The sequence below is a fragment of the Geotrypetes seraphini genome, chromosome 9 (genome assembly GCF_902459505.1).
Source record: "Geotrypetes seraphini chromosome 9, aGeoSer1.1, whole genome shotgun sequence".
NCBI lineage: Eukaryota > Metazoa > Chordata > Amphibia > Gymnophiona > Dermophiidae > Geotrypetes > Geotrypetes seraphini.
Window position 1 is genome coordinate 50,029,576 of NC_047092.1, and position 27,967 is coordinate 50,057,542.

At 41.7% G+C, this 27,967-nt stretch overlaps 1 protein-coding gene across 1 annotated transcript in view; it reads left to right on the top strand.

The window, feature by feature from the left end:
• Positions 1-26,463, top strand: part of CTTNBP2 (cortactin binding protein 2) — a 330,426-nt gene extending 303,963 nt beyond the window's left edge. The window contains 2 exon segments of the mRNA XM_033959698.1: positions 25,415-25,626; positions 25,628-26,463. Of these exon segments, the coding sequence (XP_033815589.1) occupies positions 25,415-25,626; positions 25,628-25,649 (234 nt within the window). The 3' untranslated portion in view covers positions 25,650-26,463.
• Positions 26,464-27,967: the final 1,504 nt, after the last annotated feature.

Sequence of the window (27,967 nt, forward strand, 5' to 3'; positions counted from 1 at the left end):
TTGGGAACCACTGCTCTAGGGCAGTGATTCCCAACCCTGTCCTGGAGGAACACCAGGCCAATCGGGTTTTCAGGCTAGCCCTAATGAATATGCATGAGAGAGATTTGCATATGATGGAAGTGATAGGCATGCAAATTTGCTTCATGCATATTCATTAGGGCTAGCCTGAAAACCCGATTGGCCTGGTGTTCCTCCAGGACAGGGTTGGGAACCACTGCTCTAGGGCAGTGATTCCCAACCCTGTCCTGGAGGAACACCAGGCCAATCGGGTTTTCAGGCTAGCCCTAATGAATATGCATGAGAGAGATTTGCATATGATGGAAGTGATAGGCATGCAAATTTGCTTCATGCATATTCATTAGGGCTAGCCTGAAAACCCGATTGGCCTGGTGTTCCTCCAGGACAGGGTTGGGAACCACTGCTCTAGGGCAGTGATTCCCAACCCTGTCCTGGAGGAACACCAGGCCAATCGGGTTTTCAGGCTAGCCCTAATGAATATGCATGAGAGAGATTTGCATATGATGGAAGTGATAGGCATGCAAATTTGCTTCATGCATATTCATTAGGGCTAGCCTGAAAACCCGATTGGCCTGGTGTTCCTCCAGGACAGGGTTGGGAACCACTGCTCTAGGGCAGTGATTCCCAACCCTGTCCTGGAGGAACACCAGGCCAATCGGGTTTTCAGGCTAGCCCTAATGAATATGCATGAGAGAGATTTGCATATGATGGAAGTGATAGGCATGCAAATTTGCTTCATGCATATTCATTAGGGCTAGCCTGAAAACCCGATTGGCCTGGTGTTCCTCCAGGACAGGGTTGGGAACCACTGCTCTAGGGCAGTGATTCCCAACCCTGTCCTGGAGGAACACCAGGCCAATCGGGTTTTCAGGCTAGCCCTAATGAATATGCATGAGAGAGATTTGCATATGATGGAAGTGATAGGCATGCAAATTTGCTTCATGCATATTCATTAGGGCTAGCCTGAAAACCCGATTGGCCTGGTGTTCCTCCAGGACAGGGTTGGGAACCACTGCTCTAGGGCAGTGATTCCCAACCCTGTCCTGGAGGAACACCAGGCCAATCGGGTTTTCAGGCTAGCCCTAATGAATATGCATGAGAGAGATTTGCATATGATGGAAGTGATAGGCATGCAAATTTGCTTCATGCATATTCATTAGGGCTAGCCTGAAAACCCGATTGGCCTGGTGTTCCTCCAGGACAGGGTTGGGAACCACTGCTCTAGGGCAGTGATTCCCAACCCTGTCCTGGAGGAACACCAGGCCAATCGGGTTTTCAGGCTAGCCCTAATGAATATGCATGAGAGAGATTTGCATATGATGGAAGTGATAGGCATGCAAATTTGCTTCATGCATATTCATTAGGGCTAGCCTGAAAACCCGATTGGCCTGGTGTTCCTCCAGGACAGGGTTGGGAACCACTGCTCTAGGGCAGTGATTCCCAACCCTGTCCTGGAGGAACACCAGGCCAATCGGGTTTTCAGGCTAGCCCTAATGAATATGCATGAGAGAGATTTGCATATGATGGAAGTGATAGGCATGCAAATTTGCTTCATGCATATTCATTAGGGCTAGCCTGAAAACCCGATTGGCCTGGTGTTCCTCCAGGACAGGGTTGGGAACCACTGCTCTAGGGCAGTGATTCCCAACCCTGTCCTGGAGGAACACCAGGCCAATCGGGTTTTCAGGCTAGCCCTAATGAATATGCATGAGAGAGATTTGCATATGATGGAAGTGATAGGCATGCAAATTTGCTTCATGCATATTCATTAGGGCTAGCCTGAAAACCCGATTGGCCTGGTGTTCCTCCAGGACAGGGTTGGGAACCACTGCTCTAGGGCAGTGATTCCCAACCCTGTCCTGGAGGAACACCAGGCCAATCGGGTTTTCAGGCTAGCCCTAATGAATATGCATGAGAGAGATTTGCATATGATGGAAGTGATAGGCATGCAAATTTGCTTCATGCATATTCATTAGGGCTAGCTTGAAAACCCGATTGGCCTGGTGTTCCTCCAGGACAGGGTTGGGAACCACTGCTCTAGGGCAGTGATTCCCAACCCTGTCCTGGAGGAACACCAGGCCAATCGGGTTTTCAGGATAGCCCTAATGAATATGCATGAGAGAGATTTGCATATGATGGAAGTGATAGGCATGCAAATTTGCTTCATGCATATTCATTAGGGCTAGCCTGAAAACCCGATTGGCCTGGTGTTCCTCCAGGACAGGGTTGGGAACCACTGCACTAGCCAACTAATGATCGCTACAAAGGCAGGCGTTTCCTAATTATAACAGGGATCGCTATGCAATTGGAAAAATTGCGACCGCCTCAACTTTCCATTTTGTGGGCCAGTTTAGGTTTAGGCTTCAAATACAAAAAGATGAATGCTGATATGTTGGGGCATAGTAAATTATTTAAATTGAAAACATTTAAATCTAACAATTCTTAAATGTAGCAGTTTTCTCCATAGAATGTAATATGAAAGTGTTTCTCAAAGTATGGGCCCCCGTTCAGTATTATTGTAGTAAAGACCATTGATGTATTAAGGCTGTCAGTGGTTCCCAACCCTGTCCTGGAGGATCAGGCCAGTCAGGTTTTTGGGATAACCCTGATGAATATGCATGAGAGAGATTTGCATATAATGGAGGTGACAGGCATGCAAATCTGTTCCATGCATATTCATTAAAGCTATCCCAAAAACCCGACTGGCCGAGTGGTCCTCCAGGACAGGGTTGGGAACCACTGGTCGGATCTTTTCCAGATAAGCCCCACCACTAATGGAAAAAGTGGATGCGCCGAAAGTTAAGCCCCGCCACCTTTTGCCAGCGCACGCAACCTTAAGCAGTGAAGTTCTCAGCACAACGGCCTCACAACGCGGTGCGATGTGTATAAAGTAAAGTGGGGGGGGGAGGTTCCCCCCCACGCCCCCCCCCCGTCGGAGCACCCAAAAAAGATTATAAGAAAGAGGATATGAAAGTTAACATTATCAAAAAATATTATAAAAAATAGGATATGAAACTTAACATTATAAAAAAATAGGATAAAATGTCGACCATTTTTTTAAGGGCTCCGACGGGGGGGCGTGGGGGGGGAATCCCCCCAACTTTACTTTCTACAGATCGCGCCTCTCTTTTATAATTTTTTTGGGTGGCGGGGGTTAACTTTTTGGCGGGGCTTATCTGGAAAAGATCCCACTGGTCTATTTCATCTCTTCAAAATTTCACTTGGCTGGTTGTTGTTCTGTAGTGCTCACTGGGAACCTTTTTTTTCTCTTCTTTCTTCTTCTTTTCTATACCTGCAGATATATGTTTATGCTAACATTTTAAGCTGGTTTTGTGCTACGAGTCTGATATGTTTCAACTAGTTGTAACATGTTTAGGTCACTGTTATTTACATAGATGTTGAAGATTTTAATATGTCCTGCTACCATTTCTGTACTTTCTGTTTTTGTTATGTTTGGACTTTTTTCTTTTGATTAAAATTAATAAACTATTTGAACTCTATTCTAACCTGGCCTTCCAGTAAGACATGCAATTTTACCACTAACTCATGCTGTTTTAGGCCAGGTCCCTTTTTATATCGTGAGACCGAAGCCCTCTTTTACTAATCTGCGGTAGAGGTTTCTACCCGTGGCCCGGAGCACCAAGGGCTCCTTTTACTAAGCCGCGTTAGGGCTTTAACGCGCGGAATAGCGCATGCTCTATTGCCGCCCACGCTAGACCTTAACGCCAGCATTGAGCTGGCGTTAGTTCTAGCCGCGTAGCGCAGGTTTAGCGCGCGCTAAAATGCGTACTCTAAAAATGCTAACGCAGCTTAGTAAAAGGAGCCCTAAATGCGCCGATGCTCATAGGAATTCTGTAGAAAACTCTACCGCAGTTTAGTAAAAGGGGAGGCTACTTACTAATAGCCAAGGTTAACTGTAAAATAGCATAACTCCCTCCCCTAAGTTTAAAAAAAAAATAGCAGATATTATATGTGTTCCTAAAAAATCAAACCACGCTGCGAAAAGTTGCACCTGAGACTCTTTTCTGTCTCTCTTTTAATTTGAGCGAGGCATAAAACGTGCATCACGATATAAAAATGATTGATACAGCCTTTGCCATATATTTTAGCTCTGTTCTAGTAGCAAGTAGGGTAACGTTTCTAATGAATTTTATCATCGAGTATCTTGGAATCTGTAGTGAATTCATTGGATTAGTAGTAATTAAGATCAGCCAGAATATTATGGCTGCTGATACAGCATCCCGAACCACCTTGTGCCTTATATACATGAGAACATTGAACTCTTATCAGGTACTTCAGATGTTATTAGGGGCACTTCAGTCAGTTTCATATCTCCTCCAAGTTTAAGAGCAGGGCTCAGCAAGTTGGCTAACGTACAGAAAGTAATGTAATTGCCAGACACTCTCCAAACTCAGTTGAAAATCCAATTGTAAAAAACACAGAGTAATAAAAGCACTTTACCACCATGGGTTAAAGTGCAGCTTTTCCTTCTGGTTGTACTGTAACTACAACATTAACAAGCACTATAAACAACTTATTAGACACCACTCTCCATATTCTTCTCTGACCCTTAAGCGCAGGTGTGCCAGTGATACTCAAGTATCAATGGGAGATTGCAACACTACGCTTGCATATTAGAAATTAAAAGGTCAACATACATGTGGCAGGTGATGCTTTTTTAGTGGATTTACTTAATGGAAGCATTATTTACCTGAGGAAGGGAGAGTAGGCTATTGAAAGCTACTAGGGGGGGGGAAAAAAAAGGCTAAATTTACTAATATGCATTATTGCACTGTAATGTACGTTATCGCCTAACATTAGGCACCGGGATGACGTGTGCTAAACGCAAATTCTGTATTGTACAGTCACCATTATAGAATACTGGCGTAAGCCTGCATTTCTGTACTTACCCCCAAATTCTATATATAGCGTCATAAGTTGTGTGCACAAATCAGTTCGCACAGCCAATTTGCATACCGAGCTTAATTGTTTAACATGGCAATCAGTGCTGATTGGGAATTAACACCTCCTAATTGATGCTAATTGGCACAAAATTGAAGCTACGTGTAAAAAACTTGGTAGGTGCATTCGATAAAGTGGCACACGCCAGTTGTAGTGTACGAAGCTGCAAAGCAAGCGTGGCCAGGTGAGGAGCATGGGCATGCCGTGGATGTTGAAGAAAGTTAAGTGCACCGTTATAGAATTCACCAAATCCACGTACAACTTAGGTGCAGGTATTGAGGCATTTTCTTTCTTGGCCTAACTGGGCGTGCCTAAATGTTAGTGATGCACAGGACCACTAAGCGTGATTCTAAATATAGCATGTGCCTTTTATAGAACAAAAAAATCTCATGCACGAATACAGGATGTCCGGGGCGGTACTTGGAGAGACCTCCCAGGAAAGGGAGTTCTGATCGACAAGTCGATGAAGCAATGTGCGGCGGCAGCAAAAAGGGCAAACAGAATGCTAGGAATGATAAAGAAGGGGATTACGAACAGATCAGAGAAGGTTATCATGCTGCTGTACCGGGCCATGGTGCGCCCTCACCTGGAGTACTGCGTCCAGCACTGGTCACCGTACATGAAGAAGGACATGGTACCACTCGAAAGGGTCCAGAGAAGAGCAACTAAGATGGTTAAGGGGCTGGAGGAGTTGCCGTGAGAGATTAGAGACTCTGGGCCTCTTCTCCCTCAAACAGAGGTGATTGAGAGGGGTCATGATTGAAACATTCAAGGTACTGAAGGGAACAGACTTAGTAGATAAGGAAGGTTGTTCACCCTCTGCAAGGTAGGGAGAACGAGAGGGCACTCTCTAAAATTGAAAGGGGATAGATTACGTACGAACATAAGGAAGTTCTTCTTCAACCAGAGAGTGGTAGAAAACTGGAATGTTCTTCCGGAGTGTGTCATAGAGGAAAATACCCTCCAGGGATTCAAGACAAAGTTAGACAAGTTCCTGCTGAACAAGAACGTGCTCTGTTAGGGCTAGTATCGGTTAGGGTGCTGGTCTTTGACCAGAGGGCCGTTGCGTGAGTGGACTGTTGGGTCCGATGGACCCAGCAGTGGCAATTCTTACATTCTTATGTGCTAAGTGCACTGATTTTTAAGCACCATACATAGAATCAGACCTGGATTCTCTAACCAGTCACACAGTGGCGCCGTTTAGAGAATCATGCCTCTGCTGGAAATATAGGCCAGGGTTTTCAAGGCCTACAATTTCTGGCGCCTATCTTTGACATGAATTGCATCTACGTAGGCGCTTTGTGGTGTATAATGGCTCTTCCGGTGTTAACCATGCCTATAGTGGCGCTAAGTGCAATTCTGGCGCCATTTGTTTAGGCGCTAGAAGATGCTTTGAATTTATACTTACGTTGCATTTCAAATGGTGTTTCCCTCTTAGGACAGTTCAAAAGTGATCACTTATGTTTTTCTTTCATTGGGCTACTCACGTGAACCACTCCAAACATTTAAAGAATATCACTGGCTTCCTATCAAATATCGTTTACCCCGTACTTTATAAAGCCACACTAGCATTTTTAGCGCCGGCCTCAACAGTAATAGCTCAGACATTCATAGCGTACTGTCCTCTGTTGCTGCCGTGACTTCCTTTCATCTCAACAGACTCTTGATCTTCTATAATCTGGCTTTCACCCCCTACACTCCACAGAGACTGCCCTCACCAAAGTCTGCAGTGACCTGTTCCTGGCCAGATCTAAGGGCCTTTACTCAGTCCTCATCTTTCTTAATCTGTTTTCTGCCTTTGATACTGTTAATTGATCAGTCCCTGGAAGAATCTGTGGTTGATCCTGAATTGATCGCCCCATATGTTATGCGATGAGGGGAAAAGCCCCACCCTCTAATGTAGGTGGTGTTGGGTGGAATTTATCAGAATGAGAGTGAGAGTTGGAAAATTGTCTGCATGTCCTAGTAATAATGTTATCTTTTAATCCCCTGTTTTATCAGTTATGTTTATATTAAATTTATTGTAAACCTCCTAGACATAATGATAGGCGGTATATCAAATAAATAATAAACTTGAAACTTAATGTTTGCTTTTCTAACCTCTCGGTGGCATTCCTTTTGGCACAGGAAATGCCAAAAGGAATGCCACCGAGAGGTTAGAAAAGCAAAAGGGGAATACGAAGAGGGGCTGGCCAGGGAGGCGAAAAACTTCAAGGCATTCTTCAGTTATGTAAAGGGGAAGCGACCAGCGAGAGAGGAGGTGGGGCCGTTGGACGATGGGGATAGGAAGGGAGTGATTAAGGAGGATAAAGAGGTAGCTGAGAGGTTGAACACGTTCTTCTCGTCGGTTTTCACGAGCGAAGACACATCTAATATACCGGACTCAGAGGAGCTCATGAGTGGGGAACAGACCGAAAAATTGGAGCACATAGAGGTAAGTAAGGAGGATGTCCTCAAACAGATAGACAGGTTAAAATGCGGCAAATCACCGGGCCCGGACGGGATCCACCCAAGGGTTCTGAAGGAACTAAGACAAGAAATAGCGGGCACAATCCAGCATGTTTGCAACCTATCCTTGAAAACTGGAGAAGTACCAGAGGACTGGAAATTGGCGAATGTCACACCTATCTTCAAGAAGGGATCGAGGGGTGACCCCGGGAACTACAGGCTGGTGAGCTTGACTTCAATTATAGGGAAGATGGTGGAAGCTATGATCAAAGACGGTATTTGCGAGCACATCGAGAGGAATGGCCTACTGAGAACAAGCCAGCACGGATTCTGTAAGGGAAGGTCATGCTTAACGAACCTTCTGCACTTCTTTGAGGGAACAAGCAGTCGGGTGGACAATGGGGAACCTATAGACATCATTTACCTTGATTTTCAAAAGGCTTTCGACAAGGTGCCACATGAAAGGCTGCTTAGGAAACTGTGGAACCACGGGGTGGGAGGGGATGTGCACAGATGGATCGAACACTGGTTGTCGGGTAGACTGCAGAGGGTCGGAGTAAAGGGACAATACTCTGACTGGCGGGGAGTCACGAGCGGTGTGCCACAGGGATCGGTGCTGGGGCCGTTACTCTTCAACATATTTATCAATGACCTGGAAAAAGAAGCAAAGTGCGAGGTTATAAAATTTGCAGACGATACCAAACTGTGCGGCAGAGTTAGGTCCAGGGAGGAGTGTGAGGACCTACAAAGGGACCTGGACAAGCTGGAAGACTGGGCAAACAAATGGCAAATGCACTTTAACGTGGAAAAATGCAAGGTCATGCATATAGGGAAAAAGAACCCGTTGTTCAACTACAAATTGGGGGGGGGGCATTGTTGGAAGACAGCAGACTTGAGAGAGACTTGGGTGTGCTGGTGGATGCATCACTGAAGCCATCTGCACAGTGCGCAGCAGCCTCGAAAAAAGCCAACAGGATGCTGGGCATCATAAAGAGGGGCATAACAACCAGGACGCGGGAAGTCATCATGCCATTGTATCGAGCGATGGTGCGTCCACATCTGGAATACTGCGTTCAGTATTGGTCGCCGCACCTCAAGAAGGACATGGCGGTACTTGAGAGAGTCCAAAGGAGAGCAACGAAACTGGTAAGAGGGATGGAACACTGCCCATACGCCGAGAGGTTGGATAGGCTGGGCTCTTCTCTCTGGAAAAAAGGAGGCTCAGGGGAGATATGATAGAGAGCTTCAAGATCATGAGGGGCATAGAGAGGGTGGATAGGGACAGATTCTTCAGACTGAGGGGGACAACAGGTACGAGGGGGCATTCGGAGAAACTGAAAGGAGATAGGTTCAAAACAAATGCAAGGAAGTTTTTCTTCACCCAAAGGGTCGTGGACACATGGAATGCGCTACCGGAGGAAGTGATCAGGCAGAGTACGGTACAGGGATTCAAACAGGGATTGGACGGATTCCTGAGGAATAAAGGGATCGTGGGATACTGAGAGAGGTGCTGGGATGTAACACAAGTATAGAAAACTAACCAGGTAATAAGTATAGAAAGTCAACCAGGTCGTGCATGTGTAAGACCGGAGGGTTAGGACTTTGATGGGAAGATAGGACTTCAATGAGAAACCAAGGTGGCAAGGGAGCCCCTTCTGGTGATTCAGACAGGTCGTGACCTGTTTGGGCCGCCGCGGGAGGGAACTGCTGGGCAGGATGGACCTATGGTCTGACCCGGCGGAGGCACTGCTTATGTTCTTATGTTCTTAATCATTGCTTACTCCTTGATACACTGTCCACACTTGGATTCTACCAATCTGTCCTCTCCTGTTTTACCCTCTCCCATTGCACCTTTAGTATATGTGTTGGTGTATCCTCCTCTTCTTCTATCCTGCTAATGGTTGGCAATTCCCAGGGTTCTGTATTAGGACCTCTTTTTTTCTCTCTCTACCACCTCTTCCTTTGGTACCCTGATCTCCTCCCATGGCTTCCAATATCACCTATATGCTGATGACTCCCAGATCTACCTAAATAAATAAATAAATTGAACTTCAGCTTTCTATACCCAAAATTTCTCCTAAAGTCCAAGAAAAAGTCTCAGCCTGTTTGGCTAACATTGCTACCTGGATGTCTCTCCGCCAACTGAAACTAAACATGTTCAAGATGGAGCTGCTCCTCTTCCTCCATTCTCCATCTCTTGTCAATAATACTATTATCATTCCAGTCTCCTCTGCTCGCAACCTTGGAGTCGCCTTCGACTCCGACCTCTCATTTTCTGCGCACATCCGACAAGCTGCTATAGCCTGTTGCTTCTATCTCTACAAACATCACCAGAATTCGTCTCTTCCCCTTTTCCACACTCTCATAACTTCATGCTTAGACTACTCCAATTTATTTCTAACAGGCCTCTCGCTGAACCACCTCTTCTCCCCTGCAAGTGGTGCAAAACTCAGCTGCACGACTGATCTTCTGCCAACCTCACTTCGTTCACCTTATCCTTATCCTCCAATCATTTCACTGGCTTCCAATCTGCCTCCACATGCAGTTCAAACTCCTATTACTAACCTACAAGTGTGTTCATTCTGCAACCTCTCAGTAGCTCTCCTCTCTTGTCTCTCTTTATACACCTCCCTGAGACCCCCATTCCTCAGATAAGCTGCTTTTATCTGTACCCTGTATGCCTGGAATAAACTATTTTAATTCATCCATCATGCCCCTTCCCTTCCCTTATTTAAAAGTAGACTGAAAACCCACTTTTTTGATATAGCCTTCATTTCATAACCCTACTCCCCACTGCTCACCGCCCTAGCCAGCAGATTAACCACCCCCCCAACTGTATCCCGCAAATTAGCATCTTGTTTGTCTGTTTAGATTGCAAGCTCTTTCGAACAGGAACTGTCTCCTTCATGACTGTACAGTACTGCTTAGTAGTAGTAGTAGTAGGCATTTCTCACACAGGAAAGCTAGGGACCTCCCTCCACTTCAAAATCACTGAGCTCTGGAACAACCTTACCTCCCCTCTTCGGAACTTGAGCTCTCTCCAAGTTTTCCGCAAACATCTGAAAACCTGGCTTTTCTCAAAAAATGTAAGTCTCCCTCCAATTTAGGAATCAAGGAAACTCTTATATCTTGGCATCCCAAGTCCTCTAAATTTTCTTCATACTTCTACCTCTAACCCTCTGTTGTAGTTCCTTCCTATTTCTCCTACTGTAAACTGCGTCGAGCTCTACGAACGTGGAGATGATGTGGTATACAAATCTAAGGATTAGATTAGATTAGATTAGTCTATAAAGAGTTTCATTATGGCAAGGGATGACAATATGACTTTTGTTTATTTGCACTTTAGTTTGGCATCTGGTTTCCCCAGAAACAAACACTGTTCAAAACCTCACCACAAACAATATGCATAGCATAGACCCTTTACAAAAAGGCAGACAAAATGCTTCTTATTCCCTGTTACTGAGACATTGAAACGTGGAATAGTTTTGTCACTGTCTCAAAACTCCGGAATGAGGACTTTCGTGGACTAAAGAAATCACCCATTCATAAAATTATCTAACCAGTTAGATAATTTTATGGACTGGCTCAAAAAGCATTCCCATAATGATTTTAAAAATCTGTGTATTTTAAAGATGAAAAAGAATTCTTTCATTGTACTGTATTGTTCAGTTAGTGAAAAATGTAAAACTCTTCATTTCAAGAGAGCTTCTTCCAAAAGACAGATCACAGTCCAGCCAATGGCGGCCAGCGTTCGCTATTCACTGCTACAGGATTAACGACCATTTCCATTAACATAAGAACATAAGCATTGCCATAGTGGGACAGACCAAAGGTCCATTGAGCCCAATATCCTATTTCCAATAGTGGCCAGTCTATATCACAAACACATGGCAAAATCTCAAAAGAATAAAATAGATTTTATGCTGCTTATCTTAGAAATAAGCAGTGGACTTTCCCAAATCTATCTTAATAATGGCTAGTGTACTTTTCTTGTAGGAAACTAGCAAAATCTTTTTTAAACCCTGATTTTTTTTTTTACCACATTCTCTGGCAATGAATCCAGAGTTTAACTACACATTGGGCCTGGATTCTATAAATGGCGCCTTAACCCTCCCTTTTACAAAACCACACAAGAGGTTTTTAGCACCAGCCAGCGTTCTGAATGCTCTGTGCTGCTCTGAAGCTCATAGGAACTCTATGACTGTCGGAGCAGCGCAGAGCATTAAACATGTCGGCCATCGCTAAAAATCTCTTGCGTGGTTTTGGAAAAAGGGGGAGGAGTAAGTTAGGTGCCTAACATAAGTTCAACTCACTGTTTTCAAAATATTTTAAAAAAATCTTTTAAAAGAAAAATGTAGACGCTGGAATCGCACCTATGGAGGTACTTTACAATGCCTAACATCACTGTAGGCATGGCTGACGCTGGAAGTGGTGTTAGGTGTCGTAGAGCACCTCCGTAGGTTTAATTTACGTCAAAGGTAGGTGAATGAAATGTAGGCCTTGAAAACCCTGGCTTATATTTTTGGCGCCTATCTTTTCTGAAGCACAATTCTATAAACAGCACTATCATGTGATTGACATGTGATCGGCAGCCATTTTTAAGGCAGCCACCAATGGCGCCATTTATAGAATTTGTGCCTGAGTGAAGAAATATTTTCTCTGGTTTGTTTTAAATGTATTACTTACTAGCTTCAGTGCATGGCCCCTAGTGCTAGAATTTTTGGAAAGAGTAACAAGCGATTCAAGTCTATCCATTCCACTCTACTTGTATTTTATAGATTTCTATCATATCTCCCCTCAGCTGTCTTTTCTCCAAGCTAAAGTGCCCTAGCTGCTTTAATCTTTTTTAATATGGAAGTTGTCCCATCCCCTTTTATGATTTATGTCACTTTTCTCTATACCTTTTCCAATTTTTGTTGTATCTTTATTTTAGATGCAATGACCAGAACTGTACCCCGTATTTGAGGTTCGGTCACACCATGGAGTGATACAAAGGCATTATAACATTCTCATTTTTGTTTTCCATTCCTTTCCTGGTAATTCCTAACATTCTATTTGCTTTCTTAGCCGCCACTGTACATTGAGCAGAGAATTTCAACATATCCTCAATGATGGAACCTTGCATCACTTAACTATACATTGGGTACCTATTTTCCACATACATCACTGTGCACTTGCTCACATTTATTTCATATGGTTTACTAACTCTGAACTCAAATACCCTTTCTCCATAGTGTTTTGGATACTTGGTTTCTGCAGATCCAGGCCTTTTTTATTACGATCACCAAAGTACCTGTAGGTTTATTGCTCTGTACACACTGATCCCTTAATTGCCATGTATATGAATGAGTTGTCATGCAGTAACATTACTTTCATTCAATAAGCTATTAAAATGTATTCCATGCAGTACTATTCACATAGGTGGCAATTCTGTTTATTGATGCCTATATTTGGGTTCTCCGATGCAAGGCAGTTTGCACCAATTCTATAATGGCGTCTGCAGAGCCAGTGTTAGACATGCTGGAGCTCAGAACAGAAATTAAAGAGGGGCGCCATTGCTCGCTTCCCTGCCCCCTCCCCCCAATTTCCCTATCTACCAAATGCCCTCCCATCCAGCATCTCTTGCTTCCTCCACCTTCCTTCCCTCCCCCACCCTTGGGTCCACCACATGCCTTCTCATCCAGCATATTACTACTACTGCTACTTATCATTTCTATAGTGCTACAAGATGCATGCAGCACTGTACATTAAATTCCTCCCTTCATTTAAAAATCAGCTGCTCTAGGAGGCCCCCATGGGCTAGAATGTCCTTTGGACCAAAATGCCCTTCCCTTCTCCCCACCCCTTTCTGAAGCCTTTTAAAATGCAAATGGGTCACCGGTGCAGCAGCAATTTTCTAGCACTGCTCATGGATTCCTCGGCGTTGTTCCCCTGACGCGGTTCGCCCCATCAGACTCAACTTCCTGTTTCCACTTGGGTGGACTGCAGCAGGGGAACAGCACCGAGGAATCCATGAGTAGTACTGCTGCTACTACTAAACTAAACTAAAACTTAAGTTTATAGACCGTGTCTTCTCTATACAGATAGAGCTCGACTCGGTATACAGTAAGATTAATAATAATAAAGATAAGAGAGGAAAGGACGGGATTTACAATTTTGAAAATAACCAAGTTTTCAGATGTTTGCGAAATCTTTGAAGAGAGCCCAGGTCTGTCAACTCTAAAGGAATATTATTCCATAAGTCAGTTATTTTGAAAAATAAAGATTTCCCCAGTTTGCCAGTAGAGGTGATGCCTTTCAGTGCAGGGAAGGAAAGTTTTTGTATGGTTCTGGTTATACCAAGTCCGTTTGAGTTCCAAGACCAAGGGATTAGTAAAGGACAAATGCCAAACAAGATTTTAAATGTTAAACAGGCACATTTAAAGTAAACCCTAGAGATTATTGGAAGCCAGTGAAGTTTAGTCAAGAGCGGAGATAAGTGCTCGAATTTGCTTTTACCAAAAATCAACCTTGCCGTAGTATTTTGGATCAACTGGAGTCTTTGTAGACTTTTTTTGATTATACTTAGATAGATAGAATTACAGTAATCCAACTGCGAGAGAATAATTGCACGAGAACAGTAAAATGTTGTTGATGGAAACAAGACCTAACTTTTCTCAACATGTGAAAGCTTAAGAAGCATTTTTTTTTTTTTTTTACCAGAGAATTAATGTGTTCATTAAATGAAAGTGATGAATCAATAATGAAGCCCAGAACTTTGCTTGGAAAAGTCAATCTGCAAGGATGTCCTTAATGGTAATAAGATAGAAGAAGGAAGATGGTCTAACTTTGGGCCAATATATAAAACACATTCACATGGATCGTGCAAAAGTACGAATAGCTACAACACAAGTCAAATGTACCACCACTGGGAGGAAAAGCCTCAGGCGAAGTCCTCCCACCACCACAGCTGTGGCATAAGGTGTTCAGGCGGAGAACCTCATTGGATTTTTCACTACTTCTGAGTTGTCTACACTAACTTTGGGCCAAGCCACCACAGTTTTGTTTTTGTCTCATTTAACTTCATTTGAACAGAGAGGGCCCAAGATTGAAGTTTCATTATGCATTCAATTATGTTTGTGGATAGGTTAGAAATATTTGAGTCTACCTCAAGGAAAACAAAGATGTCATCAGCATAAGTATACAGAGATTCGAGAGGAGATAATTTGAAGAATTTCAGGGTGGTCATATAAATATTGAAAGGAATGGGAGAGAGAGGTGATCCCTGAGGTACTCCGCATGACAGTTTCCAGGGAAGAGACATAGTGCCATTCATGTTAACAATATAAGATTGTGATTGCAAAAATTTGGAGAACCAATCTAGGACTGTAAGATCGAGACCTATCTCAGAAAGCTGATGGATCGATATGTTATGGTGGACAACATCAAAAGCTGCAGATAGATCAAATTGAAATAGAATTGCATATTTGTTGCTCAAGTGTAATTTTTGAACCTTTGATATTAATGACACCAGTAAGGTTTCTGTACTGAAATTTGGCCTAAATCCATGCTGAAATGGTAGGAGAATGGAAAATCTCTCCAAATAGGAGGAGAGTTGGACAGAAATAATGGATTCCATCATTTTGGTTAGTAGAGGGATATTTGCTATAGATCGATAACTTGACGGCAAAGAAGGATCTAGGTCAGCTTTTTTAGCAGTGGAGAAAGAACAATATAGCCAATGCCAATGGAAAAAAAATCCCAATTCTAAAGCAGAATTTATGAGATTAATTAGGAGTGCAATAGCCTGGTAGGAATCCTCTCATATAAGTATGAGGGAAAGGGATCTAAGATACATTTGCATGTTCTTAATTTGTGGCACAATTGCAAGACCTGCATCTCAGTCACAGGTTTGAAAGCTGTCCAAATTCTAACTATGGGGGTTGCCACTGTGTCAGTTTTGGAGACCACCGTGGGATTATATGAAACCAGCGATGAGAAGGAATCTCTGTTGACAGATACTTTTTCGTTAAAGAATTTTGCTAAGGTTTCCGCTTTAGGAGAGGAGGATGAGTGTATTTATAATTTCTATTGTGCTGAAAACGTATGCAGCACTGTACATTCCACATGCAACAGAATGTCCCTGTTCAGAAGAGCTTACAGTCTAATTTGGATAGACGGACAAGCATATAGTGGGGTTGTAAACTTTTTTGCAAAGAATGATATGAGGTGCTAGAGAATCGCTGCTGTGCCGACGACCCCTTTGCATTTTAAAAGGTGAGGGGGCTTCGGAATGGGGTGGGGAGAAGGGCAGAACATCCCAGCCCACGGGGGCCTCCTGGAGCTGTGGGACCCAAGGCAGTTGATCTGATTGCAACCCCCCCCCCTCCCATGTCAGCCCTGGGCATCTGGGTACCCAGTTTCTATTATAGACTAGCAGCCCAAACTGGCATTGGCATGCTAACATTTATGTACACCCACTTACAAGTCAATGGCAGGCATAAATGATTTAAACAGCCCAGAACTATCCATATAATTTGTGAAATTTTATAGATAGGGAACTCTTTGATTGGCCACTCTTGGCAGCAAATGCATCTCACTTTCATTCGGCTGAGGGGAGATATGATTGAAGTCTACAAAATCCTGAGTGGAGTAGAATGGCTACAAGTGGATCGATTTTTCATTCTGTCAAAAATTACAAAGACTAGGGGACATACGATGAAGTTTTAAAAACAATAGGAAGAAATATTTTTTCACTCAGAGAATAGTTAAACATAACAACATAAGAAGTTGCCTCCACTGGGTCAGACCAGAGGTCCATCGCGCCCAGTGGCCCGCTCCCGCGGCGGCCCATCAGGTCCGTGACCTGTGAAGTGGTTTCTGTCTAATCCTATAACCTACCTCTACTTCTTTCTGTACCCTTCAATCCCCTTATCTTTTAGGAACTTATCTAGACCTTCCTTGAACCCCTGTAGCGTGCTCTGGCCTATTACAGCCTCCGGGAGCGCGTTCCATGTGTCCACCACCCTCTGAATGAAAAAGAACCTCCTAACATTTGTTCTAAACCTGTCCTTTTTCAATTTCTCCGAGTGCCCCCTTGTGCTTGTGGCTCCCCACAGCCTGAAGAATTTGTCCCTGTCTACCTTCTCTATACCCTTAAGTTCGGGAAAGCATTACCAGAGGTTGTGGTAAGGTTTGAACAACTTCCTGGAGGAAAAGTCCATAGTCTGTTATTGAGAAAGGCATGGGGGAAAGCCACTGCTTGCCCTGGATTGGTAGCATGGAAGGTTGCTGCTCCTTGGATTTTGGCCAGGTACTAGTGACCTGGATTGACCACCGTGACAACGGGCTCTGGGCTTGATGGACCTTTGGTCTGACACAGCAAGGCTATTCTTATGTTCTTATGTTCAAAATCAGCCCAATACATGCATACTGTACCTTACTCAAATTATTTTCACTTCAAAAAGACAATAACTGAACTTTGTGCTGTGCTGTGTCTCTCTCTCCCTACTAGTTCACTGATTCCTCTAGGGTGAGTCATGCACTTTTAAGACGCTGTTTAGCGTGGACACAGAAGAAAACAATTGCATGCCATTCATTGACTGACATCCAGATATTAGAGCACTGCCTTTTATGCGTGGCACCAGGAAATACATTTAATTCAATGGAACAGAAGCCAAAGAGAGAGAGGCTTGGGCAGATACAGCAGGGCATTAATAAATCCTCAAACTGCTTTCAACATAGTGGACTTGAAAAGCACAGAAAACACCGGTCCACAAATGCAAGAGTCATAGCTTTCAAAATATGGGATAGGGCTGAAACTGTCCATGAGAAAATGTATTTGTATATTTGTAATGCTTCAGCATGAAAGATAGGTTATGAGAATTGCTAAGAGCAACACATGGAATACGAAACTGGCAAGAGCTTTCTCAGCCCAGCCCTACCAGAAGGTGAGACTATCATAATCCCGTCTTAATAGGATTTGAAAATGTAAGAAAAACCTCTCTTGAGCATTGCTATTGAATGGAGGGGTGTTGGATGTGAGCTAAATAAGGCATCTTGGGGTGTTCATGAAGCAGGCACATGGGATCTCTTCGGGACAGGAGGAGATAGTGGATGCTGCGGATGGGCAGACTGAATGGACCACTTGGCCTTTATCTGCTGGTTGTCTTGCCACTTATTCCATGGTTGGAGAGCAGGAAGGTATTCCCTCTTTCGCCATTTCCAGAAAATATCAGCGAGATCTGCACTTTCTTCCACTGGTATTTGTAAATGTTGCCACCCTTAAAGTCTCCAGGTGGAGTGGAATTGGTGTTTGTCTATATTAAAAGCATAGCTGGTGTCAAAATCAATGGTGATTCTGGATCAGATGACATGTACTAAGGGTCTGGCATTGGTAAGTTGCCACCACCTCTGCCAGGAAAGCGGTTAACGCTTCATGTGTTAATCTCGGGTGATCAGTCTCTAGCAGCACGGCGTTCATGTTTCTATGTTATGTACTCAGAGGTCGATTCAAAAACCATGTCCCAGTGGCTGACCATGTAGCTTCTACTGTGAAATTAACAAGAAACTAAACCATGGGGGAATACAGTTAATTAAATGTAAAGCATGCAGAACTTGTGCACTAGTCAGGGAAAGGGTGCCTTACACATACAGTACACACAAAGGTTCTGTACTTAGGGAGGCTTCACCATATGTGTGTCTGAAGAAGATGAAAGTACCTTGCAAAAATTTTGTGCACATAAAATTTGTGTAAGGCTAACACATTTTCTTCAAAAGTGTGCACATAGCTGTTACCTCCCATTCTGTTTTTCCAAAGTTTCAGGTAGTTGATATGGTCGCAAAAATAAAATAAGATAATTTAAAAAAAAACAAACAAACCCAAAACCCGGCATTAAATCCCACAAACTGCCAAAAAATCCTTTTAACTAACCCTTCTATGTTTCCCTAGACCTGGCAGTAAATTTCTCGCATTTTTTGTGCTTTAAAATCCCCTGTTTACTTCTCTGCATTGCAGAAGAATAGCAAATGGCCTCAGTACCATACATTTTAATATACGAGTACCATGTGTACTGTGCAAGCTAACTTTTGTGCACTATGGAGGCAGATCTGAAAATTGGCGTGTCCAACACTCTATTTACCCTTAGATCTCTCTAATACTCTTTTTCTACCAAACGTTATCTAAAACCCATAATTCCACCCTATTCTTATCTCCTAAAGACCTCCACTTCCCTTTGGTAACTCTTTACCCAATATATATTACCTTAAAAATTCTATGTCATCGCTTATTCTATTCCTTCAAATTTTGAATGTAATTTTGTTTTAGTTTGGATGTAATCCGCCTTGAACCGCAAGGTAATGGCGGAATAGAAATCACTAATGTAATGTAATGTTTACATGTGCTGATGCCATGCACAAAAATTCTAGAAATGACGCCTAAAGTTAGGCACCTAGATTGGCGCAGCTAGCCAATCTAGGCACCTAACTTAATTAAAAGGCATAATCAGTGCCAATAAATTGCGCTTAAGTGAATAGTAGGTGCCTAAATTGCTAGATGCCTAGTCCAAGGCGCCTACCAGAAAATAGGTGTGTTTAGGGGGTGGGTCATCGCATGCTTTTCATGTAGGTGTCTGCTTTGGACTTAGGTGCACTCATTTAGGTCAAGAAAACCCTTAAATAGGGTGTGATTAAGGTTAGGACACCTATCAACGCCTAAACCCACTTTGGGCTCCACTAAATGCGATTCTATAAAGTGCACCTAACTTTTATAGCATCGCACTTAAGCAACACACTACTCAGTGCTTAAGTTTTAGGCACCATTTATTTAATCAGGGCCTAAGAATCAGTCACCTGTGTTCCAAGAGATCTTTGTAGAATATTAGCGTAAGTTATGCCATATCAACAGTATGTGTAAATGGGAACATTTACATGCACTGAGTGACCCATGTGACTGATTGCACACGTCACTTGAAGACATACTTATGTTATGCCCACATGTACCCCCTGCAGTGATGTGTTACCTAGTGTATATTCACATGTTACCTAGTACGTATATTCAATAGTACTTAGTGTATATTCACCAATTGGGGCCTATAGCATATGTAAGTGGTGCATAGTTCTAAGCATTAATATGTGCACCCTGTAACATGCATATACAACTCACAGTAACCTCACACTTCAGCTCACATTGGTCCCTAAGGATGGTGGGTACTAAGGAGGAAGAGAAGAAAAGCTATTCTGATTCATGACTGATATCTTATAAGCAGTCATGGTCTATTGAAGGCAGCTGGAAAACAAAGGTTTTATGTGCTACAGATTGTACTCAGAATATGATTTGATCCTAATCTAAACCTTCACAAGAGAAAAATACAGTAGAACCCAATTGAATGCAGAACTCAGAGATAAGAATAGATTTTGGTTATTCTTTAACAAGAAGACTCAACAATAAATATTTTTGTGTGAAAAAGTATGTGAACTTCATAGTTTTCTAAGCATGATTATTTGTCTAATAAGAATCAGGTATTTATGTTTAACATTTGCTATATCGCTTTGGCTAGCACGGTAGATCAAATAAGTTCACAGTGACTTATAAAAATAGAGAAGAAAAGACATACAGAATTCTTATAGGAAAGAAAAACACGCTCGCATTTATACATGGGGAATAGTAAGAGGACAAGGAGGGTTGTCTGTAGGTAAAATGATGACCAAAGAGAAAACCAGAAGCTGTCTGAAAAAAGCCAGGTTTTTAATGCAGATTTGACCCCCCCCCCCCTCTTTTACAAAAGCTGACAGCGCGGTAAATGCTCCAATGCCCATAGGAATTGAATGAGTGTTGGAGCATTTGCCGCCCGGCCCTTGGCTACACGGCTTTGTAAAAGGGGCCTAAAATTGTTAAGGGTGAGCTCTGAAATGAGCAACATAGGAATCAGGTTTCATAGGGAGGGGGCTGCGAAAAAGAAAGCATGGTTTCTTGTAGTTTCTAATTGAGCAATTTGGGGTCCAGAGATGCATCGACAATGATCGTTATGGTACCATGGCTTTTTTTGGGTGGGATGAGGAAATGTATTTTGTTTCAATGGTGCAATTTGATGAAACGCATTTGACAATTTTTTTAAATTGGTATGGGAAAAACCTAGATAAGCTACATTTATTTATTTAAAAAATTTATATTTCACTGTATCAGTATTTCTATGTAGATTCCAACAAACATACATAATTTATAAGACGAATACATTAAAACAGCAATTATTTAATAAGCTTCAAAACACTTAAAAAAAATCTAGAAAATTAGCATTGATATACCTCCCTAAACAAAAACGCTTTCAACAAAATCTTGAAACAGTCAGCATCACCAAGCCCTCGTAGTTGCTCAGGTAATTGGTTCCACAACTGTGGTGCACACACGTAGAATACAGATTTCCTATATTCTTCATGGTGAATTTCACGAACAGATGGGACCACAAGGGTATTACTGTTCAAGGAACATAAGTTCCATGTTAGTAGATAAATTCAAAGGATAAACACAACTGGAGATATCCTGCTAGTCAATGTTTTAAAAACAAGTAGCTAGTTTCGCGACCTTGTTGTATGGTCGTGTTGTCTTGTGTATTTACTGATGATGTGCCAATAAAACATGATTTATACTAAAAACAAGTAGCTCTAAGTCTAATAAATGTTGGCACTGTCATCTCAAAGCAGGGACTTTAGATCATTTATTATTCTATTGTCCATTTATTATGACTTTTTGGAAATCAATTTGGGACCAAATTAATTGTTTATTAGAAAATCCAGTGGCATTATCATATGATACTGTATTATTTGGTATGTCAATGAGAGCAAAGAATCAGATATCATCAAATAATAACAAGCTATTACTCATAATGACTGGGGTTGCCATTCAATAAATTACTTATAACTGGAAGAACTGGAGTAGACTAAATTATAATTTTTGGTGGAATTCATTATGTCAAATGTATAAAATGGAAAGAGTAATAGCAACACAGCGAGGATATATTAGGAAATTTCAAGATGTGTGGGAGCCATTAATAAAATTTTGTAATGATTAGTTGTTACTTTTCCTTTAATTCTTAAAGTTCATTTTCAGGGAGGGGGAGATCTTATATAAAGTAATTTAATTACTTATTATGAAGGGATGGGATGGGAGGAAGATAAGATTTTATGATTGGTATTATTGCTGAATAAGAACATAAGAAGTGCCATCTCCGGAACAGACCCTAGGTCCATCAAGTCCGGCGATCCGCACACGCGGAGGCCCCGCCAGGTGTACCCTGGCATAGTTTTAGTCCCCATATCACTCTAAGCTTCTCATAAGGAGATGTGCATCTAGCTTACCCTTACCTATGTCACCTTATGCCACTAATAAGGAGATATACATCTAACTTACCCTTAAACCCTAGAATGGTGGATTCCGCAATTACCTCTTCTGGGAGAGCATTCCAGGTGTCCACCACTCGTTGCGTGAAGCAGAACTTCCTGATATTTGTCCTGAATTTGTCCCCCCTTAGCTTCAGTCCATGTCCTCTTGTCAATGTGCAAATGTGTTTATGTATTATCACACTTATTGTACATATAAAAATGAATAAAGATTTACAAAAAAAACCCAACAAGTAGCAACAATTTATAATGACTGTGATACTCAATTGGCAGCCAGTGTAACTCTTTAAGAACAGGAGTGATGTGTTCAAATCTAGAAGTTTTAGTAATTAACCATTCCACAGAGTTCAGAGCAACCTGTAAAGATCTCAAATATTTCCTAGGAACACTCATTAGCAAAGGATTATAATATTCAAAATGTGGAGAAATCAGACTTTGAATAATCAAATTAGAACTAGTTAACACTGACTTTAAAGGGCACAAAAGCCTCAGCTTATAAAATATATTTTTTACATATAAGAAACATGCTCTTTTATCTTTAAAGAAGTATCCAAATATACGCCTAAAGTTTTAATTGTTCTTACAAATGAAATTGTCACTTCCTTAAACGTAACCAGTCTTGGAAAATCATGACTCAAAAGCAAAATGATTTTCATCTTCTCCACATTCAGTTTGAGACGATTATCACAGAGCCAATTACTGATCTAATCTAAAGAGGGAGGAAGGCAACCATATAGAAAGCTTTCTTCGCTGCATCTAATCCATGTTTCCGTGAGACAGAAAATGTCTAATGAGGAAGAAGATATAAAGTTAAGAATTAGGGTGATTTTTGAGCGTAGGAATCTACAGTTTAAAAGCCTAACTCTGTACAATCACTACTACTACTATTAATTATTTCAATAGTGCTACCAGATGCATGCAGCACTGCACAGAGTCACAAAGACTAAGAAAATAGTCCCTGCTCGAAAGAGCTTACAATCTAAACAGACAAACAGTTAAGGGGAACGGTTAATCAGCGGACTGGGTTTGAGGGCAGAGGAGTAGGGTTAAAGATTAAAAGCTATAAAAAAAGATGAGTTTTCAGTCTGCTTTTAAACAAGGGAAGGGAAGGGGCAACTATCAAGATGGGAAAAAGATTGGCATAATTAACCGTATTTGTGGACTTGCACATGGTTTAGAAAAGGAAGACTCAATTCTCAACTATTACTGGAATTGTGAACAAATAAACTGGGTAATGAGTAAAATCACCCTAATATGGAAAATCTGCCCAACTAAGGAGCTCGTTTACTAAAGTGTGGTATGGTTTTGTTCTTACCATGCATTAGTTACAAAAAACTACTTCACAGTAAGGTCAAAGTCTGCATGGTAAATGTAGGACTGGGTCAAGCACCTGTGCTCTATTTGCTGCACAGTGCACTTAGATTAACCGTGTGGGTAACATGGCGCAGACCCACTCACCAAAAAAAAAAGAAAAATTAACTGTCTGCCATGGAAGAGCATCTCCTCTTCATCTCATCCCCACCACTCCCCCAGATTTGAATTTTCAGGTGTCCCACCCTTGATGTCATCTTCCTGATGCACACACTTCGCAATATCATCTTTCAGATCCCCCCACCCCAGGTCTGAACTTCCAGATTCTCCACCCTGCCAATCTCCATTTTCACCATCCATGAGCTCATCTTCATGATCCTCACTCACCATGTCATCTTTCAGATGTGAATTTCCAGATCCCCATCCTCTGATCTAATCCCCTCCACTATAAGCCCTGCATATGCATTCAAGTCCCACCTACTGGTTCAAAACCCAACACACCATCACCCATGAGACTTACCCAAGGTCCTAACCTGGCAGTCTAGTTGGATGTGGCAGGAAATGTCCCCTTTGCTTTTTCCCTGTCTGGCTCTGGCTATAAACTTACAATGCTGACCTGGTACCATTTTGCACCCAGAGCCAAATGTGTTTTTCAGCAATTTTTGAAGTCGTTCATACCCATCTCTGGGAGTCCATTATAGGTGACCTTTGACCACTGAGTCTATGTGGTCTAACAGCAGGATTTGGTATCCCCTAGTCTCTGTACTTTTTGAACGAGTAAACAATCATTTTGTTGACCCTTATCATATTCCCCCTCAGCCCTCTCTTCTCTAAACTGAAGAGCCCTGACTGCTCAAGCCTTTCTTCATATGAGAGGAATCCCATCACCTTAATCATTTTCAGTTGCTCTTCTGTGTACCCTTTCTAATTATGCCACATCTTTTTTGAGATGCAGCAAACCAGAATCACACAGTCACACAGTACTCAAGGTGAGGTCGCAAAATGGAATGATGTAATATTCCTTATTTTATTTTCCATGACATTCCTAATAATGTCTAACAGTCTGTCTGTTTTTTGGCTGCAGCTACACACTGAGCAAAAGATTTCAACTTATTGTCCATGATGACACCTAGATCTTTTTCTTAGGTGTTGGGGGAATTTAGCCTTGACTAGTTATACTTTGGGTTATTCTTCCCAATGTTCACCACTTGCCCTTGTCCGCATACCGCCTTATATTCAGCACTATTTAACTGGCCAAGAATGGATTCTACCAGTATTGAGCGCTGAACGGCCAAGTTTAGCAAGCCTATCTTTGACTGCTATAAACTTAACTGACCAGCAATCAATATTGATCTAGCCGCTTAAGTTATAGCCGCTACCCCCCCCCCCATAAAAAACCAAAACCCTGATAGCCAAAAGCTAGTCATCGGAAATGGCCTGGCATTAAATGTTCGGGCTCAGTGCCAACTGTGGGAGTTAGCTGGCCTGCCTCCTGCAGTCTAAATATCGGCCCTATAAAATTTTATATGCCATTTGGATGCCCCAGTCTTCCAATCTCATCAGTGGCTGTGGCATCCCTCCCTCCAAAGAGGACAGCTAGAAGCATCGTGAAGAATATGGTGTCTGGGGCAAAGCTTCATTGGCCATACGCTAATTCCTATTCTGCTACGTCAGTATACTTCATTCACTTAGGGCTCCTTTTACAAAGCCGTGCTAGGGCCTTAACGTGCGGAATAGCGCCTGCTAACTTGCCACATGCGCTAGCCGCGACCGCCTCCTTTTGAGCAGGTGGTAGATTTCCGGCTAGCGCACGCTAACCCGGTGCGTGCGATAAAACCGCTAGCGCGGCTTTGTAGAAGGAGCCCTTAGTACTTACTATGTAAAGGACATACTCATTTTTAAACAAAATTTTGCAGTGAATCAATTATGTATTACTGTATTTTTATTTTGGAAAATATATTTTTACAATATTATAGTAATAATTACATAATGTGTTTTTATGGTTCAGCCTTTGTTTTTTAGTTTTGTACTGCTTAGTCCTTTTTCAGCCATTGCCAAGAACAGGAATCTGCAATACTGGCATGGAATGGTGTCAGAAAAAAAATGAAAATGCGCAATATGATCTTATTGACCCCTTTATGCAGTAGATCCATGCCAAAAGGAATTATCTAAATGTAGTATAACCTGAACAATCCAAGTGTTACATGATCTACTTAAGCACAATACTGTACTAAAACAATGGATAGGGATGAACTTGACACTTAACTTGTCCTTTAATTTGACATATTTATTTCATTTATAGGATGGGGTCTGTTCTTTCAGCAGTAGTCAAGCCATGGAGCACAATATCAGTAAATCAAAGATGGACTTGGGTATTTCAAGAGCCAAGTCCCAGCTTCCAGTACCCAAGAATAAAGCTTCTCAGTCTTCTGTGAACATGAAAAGAAGCAGCAGTAATACAAGGCAAATAGAGACAAGTTACTCAAAGGATGAGAATTGGAACTTGCACAAAAACATATAATAAACCTAACCAATAGTCCTGCCTAGAACTTTCTACTCATGGTTTATATAATATTTGTTACTTCACAAATCAAAGTGTTACCATGTAAATATTAGATAACCCATGTATTATAATGTATATATGAGACCACAGTTAAATTTATATATAAAAACAAAAGTCATTTTATAACAAAATGTGTTTTTCTCTTTTCAGAACTGCAAAAATGTAAATGGCAGTGTTGAGAGAATATGAAATATTTAATTTACAAATGTTTAATTTTTTTTTATTCAGAGGTATTGCCACAAAAAAAAATATCTGCCTAACAGGTTTTGTGAGAGTCTTGTAATAATCTGTGTCTATTGCACAATATACACTGCCATCTTCCAGCTAAAATACGCACACTCATAGGATCAAAAGCATGTTATTGTCTAAACTAATCTAATCCTTTGTTTTATATACCACATCATCCCTGCAAAAGAGGGCTCGATGTGGTTTACATTAAGATTTTGCACAGTATATAATTTAAAAAAGACAAAACAACAACCTAATCCAAAATAACATAAAACAAGAAAAATCTTTAATCTTTTTTGAAAGATTTGATAGGCAGTGCATAACCACAGACTGATGGGCAATTAATTCTATAAAGTAGTAAATAAAGCAAGAACGGAAAACTTGACTCCTTGACTGAACATCTTTAAATGATAGAAAAGACAGCTTATAATCAGTGACATAGGGCTCCTTTTACGAAGGTGCACTAGCATTTTTAGCGCGCGCACCAGATTAGCGTGCGCTAGCTGAAAAACTACCGCCTGCTCAAGAGGAGGTGGTAGCAGCTAGTGCATGCAGCATTTTGGCCTGCACTATTCTGCACGTTAAGGCCCTAACGCGCCTTCGTAAAAGAAGCCCTTGATAACATAGTAGATGACGGCAGATAAAGACCCGAATGGTCCATCCAGTCTGCCCAACCTGATTTAATTTAAATTTTTTCTTCTTAGCTATTTCAGAATATCTATGGACACTTTTACCTCTCTTTTACTAATACATAGCGCGGGTTTTCTTGCCGGTAACTGCTCTGATGCTCATAGGCATTTTATGAGCATCGGTGCAGTTACCACCGCTGCCAGTGCTAAAACCCACACTATGCGTTGGAAAAAGAGGGGGGGCTTGTCCTCCTCACCTGGCTAGAAAATAAACCGAATATGGCAATAACACGAAACGGTTCAAAACCTGAAAGTTTACTGACAGTTACAAGCCATTCTTGGGGCCTGTTTAGTAAAGGTTTGCTCCCATTATGTGTCTGTGGGAAAATGCTTAATAAACGGGGGACCAAATATTTTAATTACTTAGAAAGCTGGCTTATGCAATTGTGGCTTCGTTTTCTTCCTACAATGTTTATCTTGCCATTTTTGTTGCTTCATATATTCAAAAGCTAAAAGTTTGCATTATCACTTGTGTAAATATTGAAATCGTAATGCAATAAACCTGGTACCTTCTTTACAGCACTTCTCCTTTGATTTTGTATGGATGTATATTTAATAATTTACTAACTTTTGGGAGCTGAATTTCTAATCATAAGACGCAGATCCGTTGGAAAAGTACTTTAAACAGATATGTATTAAGGAACTACATTTAAAATCAACAGTAACCCGACATGGATTTTTCCAACAGATCTGCTTTTTTTTGTTTTGTTTTTACCACATTGGATCTTGAAGGTCAGCTGCCCTGTTGCTTTTTTCAATTTCTAATTAGAGAATGACATGGGGAAAAAAATTTATCACCATTCCCACCCTGTCCCCGCAAGCTCTGTCCCTGTTCCCACCTGCCAGACTGTCAGATCCCATCCACACAAGCCTTGAATAGTTATGATTTTATACTGAACTTATTTTATTAAAGTATAAAAAGAGACAATATTCTGTACAATTGTCATTTTATAAACACAAATAATACAGAGCAAGGATCAACCAACCCCCTGCCTCCCCTCTCTTTCACAAATATCCCCTCCACTATTGTGAAAACTGAACAAACCAAATTACTACAGAATGCTACATAGAAAAATCAAGCTAACAGAATACTTCAGTCACACATGGCAGGAATAGTGTTAGGGGAGTGTAACTAGGACAACTGTCCCCTGATCAGAGAGTGAGCCCTAAGCCAGCTGGAAGCTAAAGAAGCACAGCCTGGGCTTTGTGGTCCCCAATTATGTCTAATACCAGCTCGAGTAGAATACATATTTCAAATCTGAAATATTCTAATCACAAAATATAAAATAAATTTATTTGTTTCTACCTTTTGTTGTCTGGTAATTTTATTCTTCAAATCACATTGGTCTCAGGCTTTGGTTTGAGGTTCCTTCTG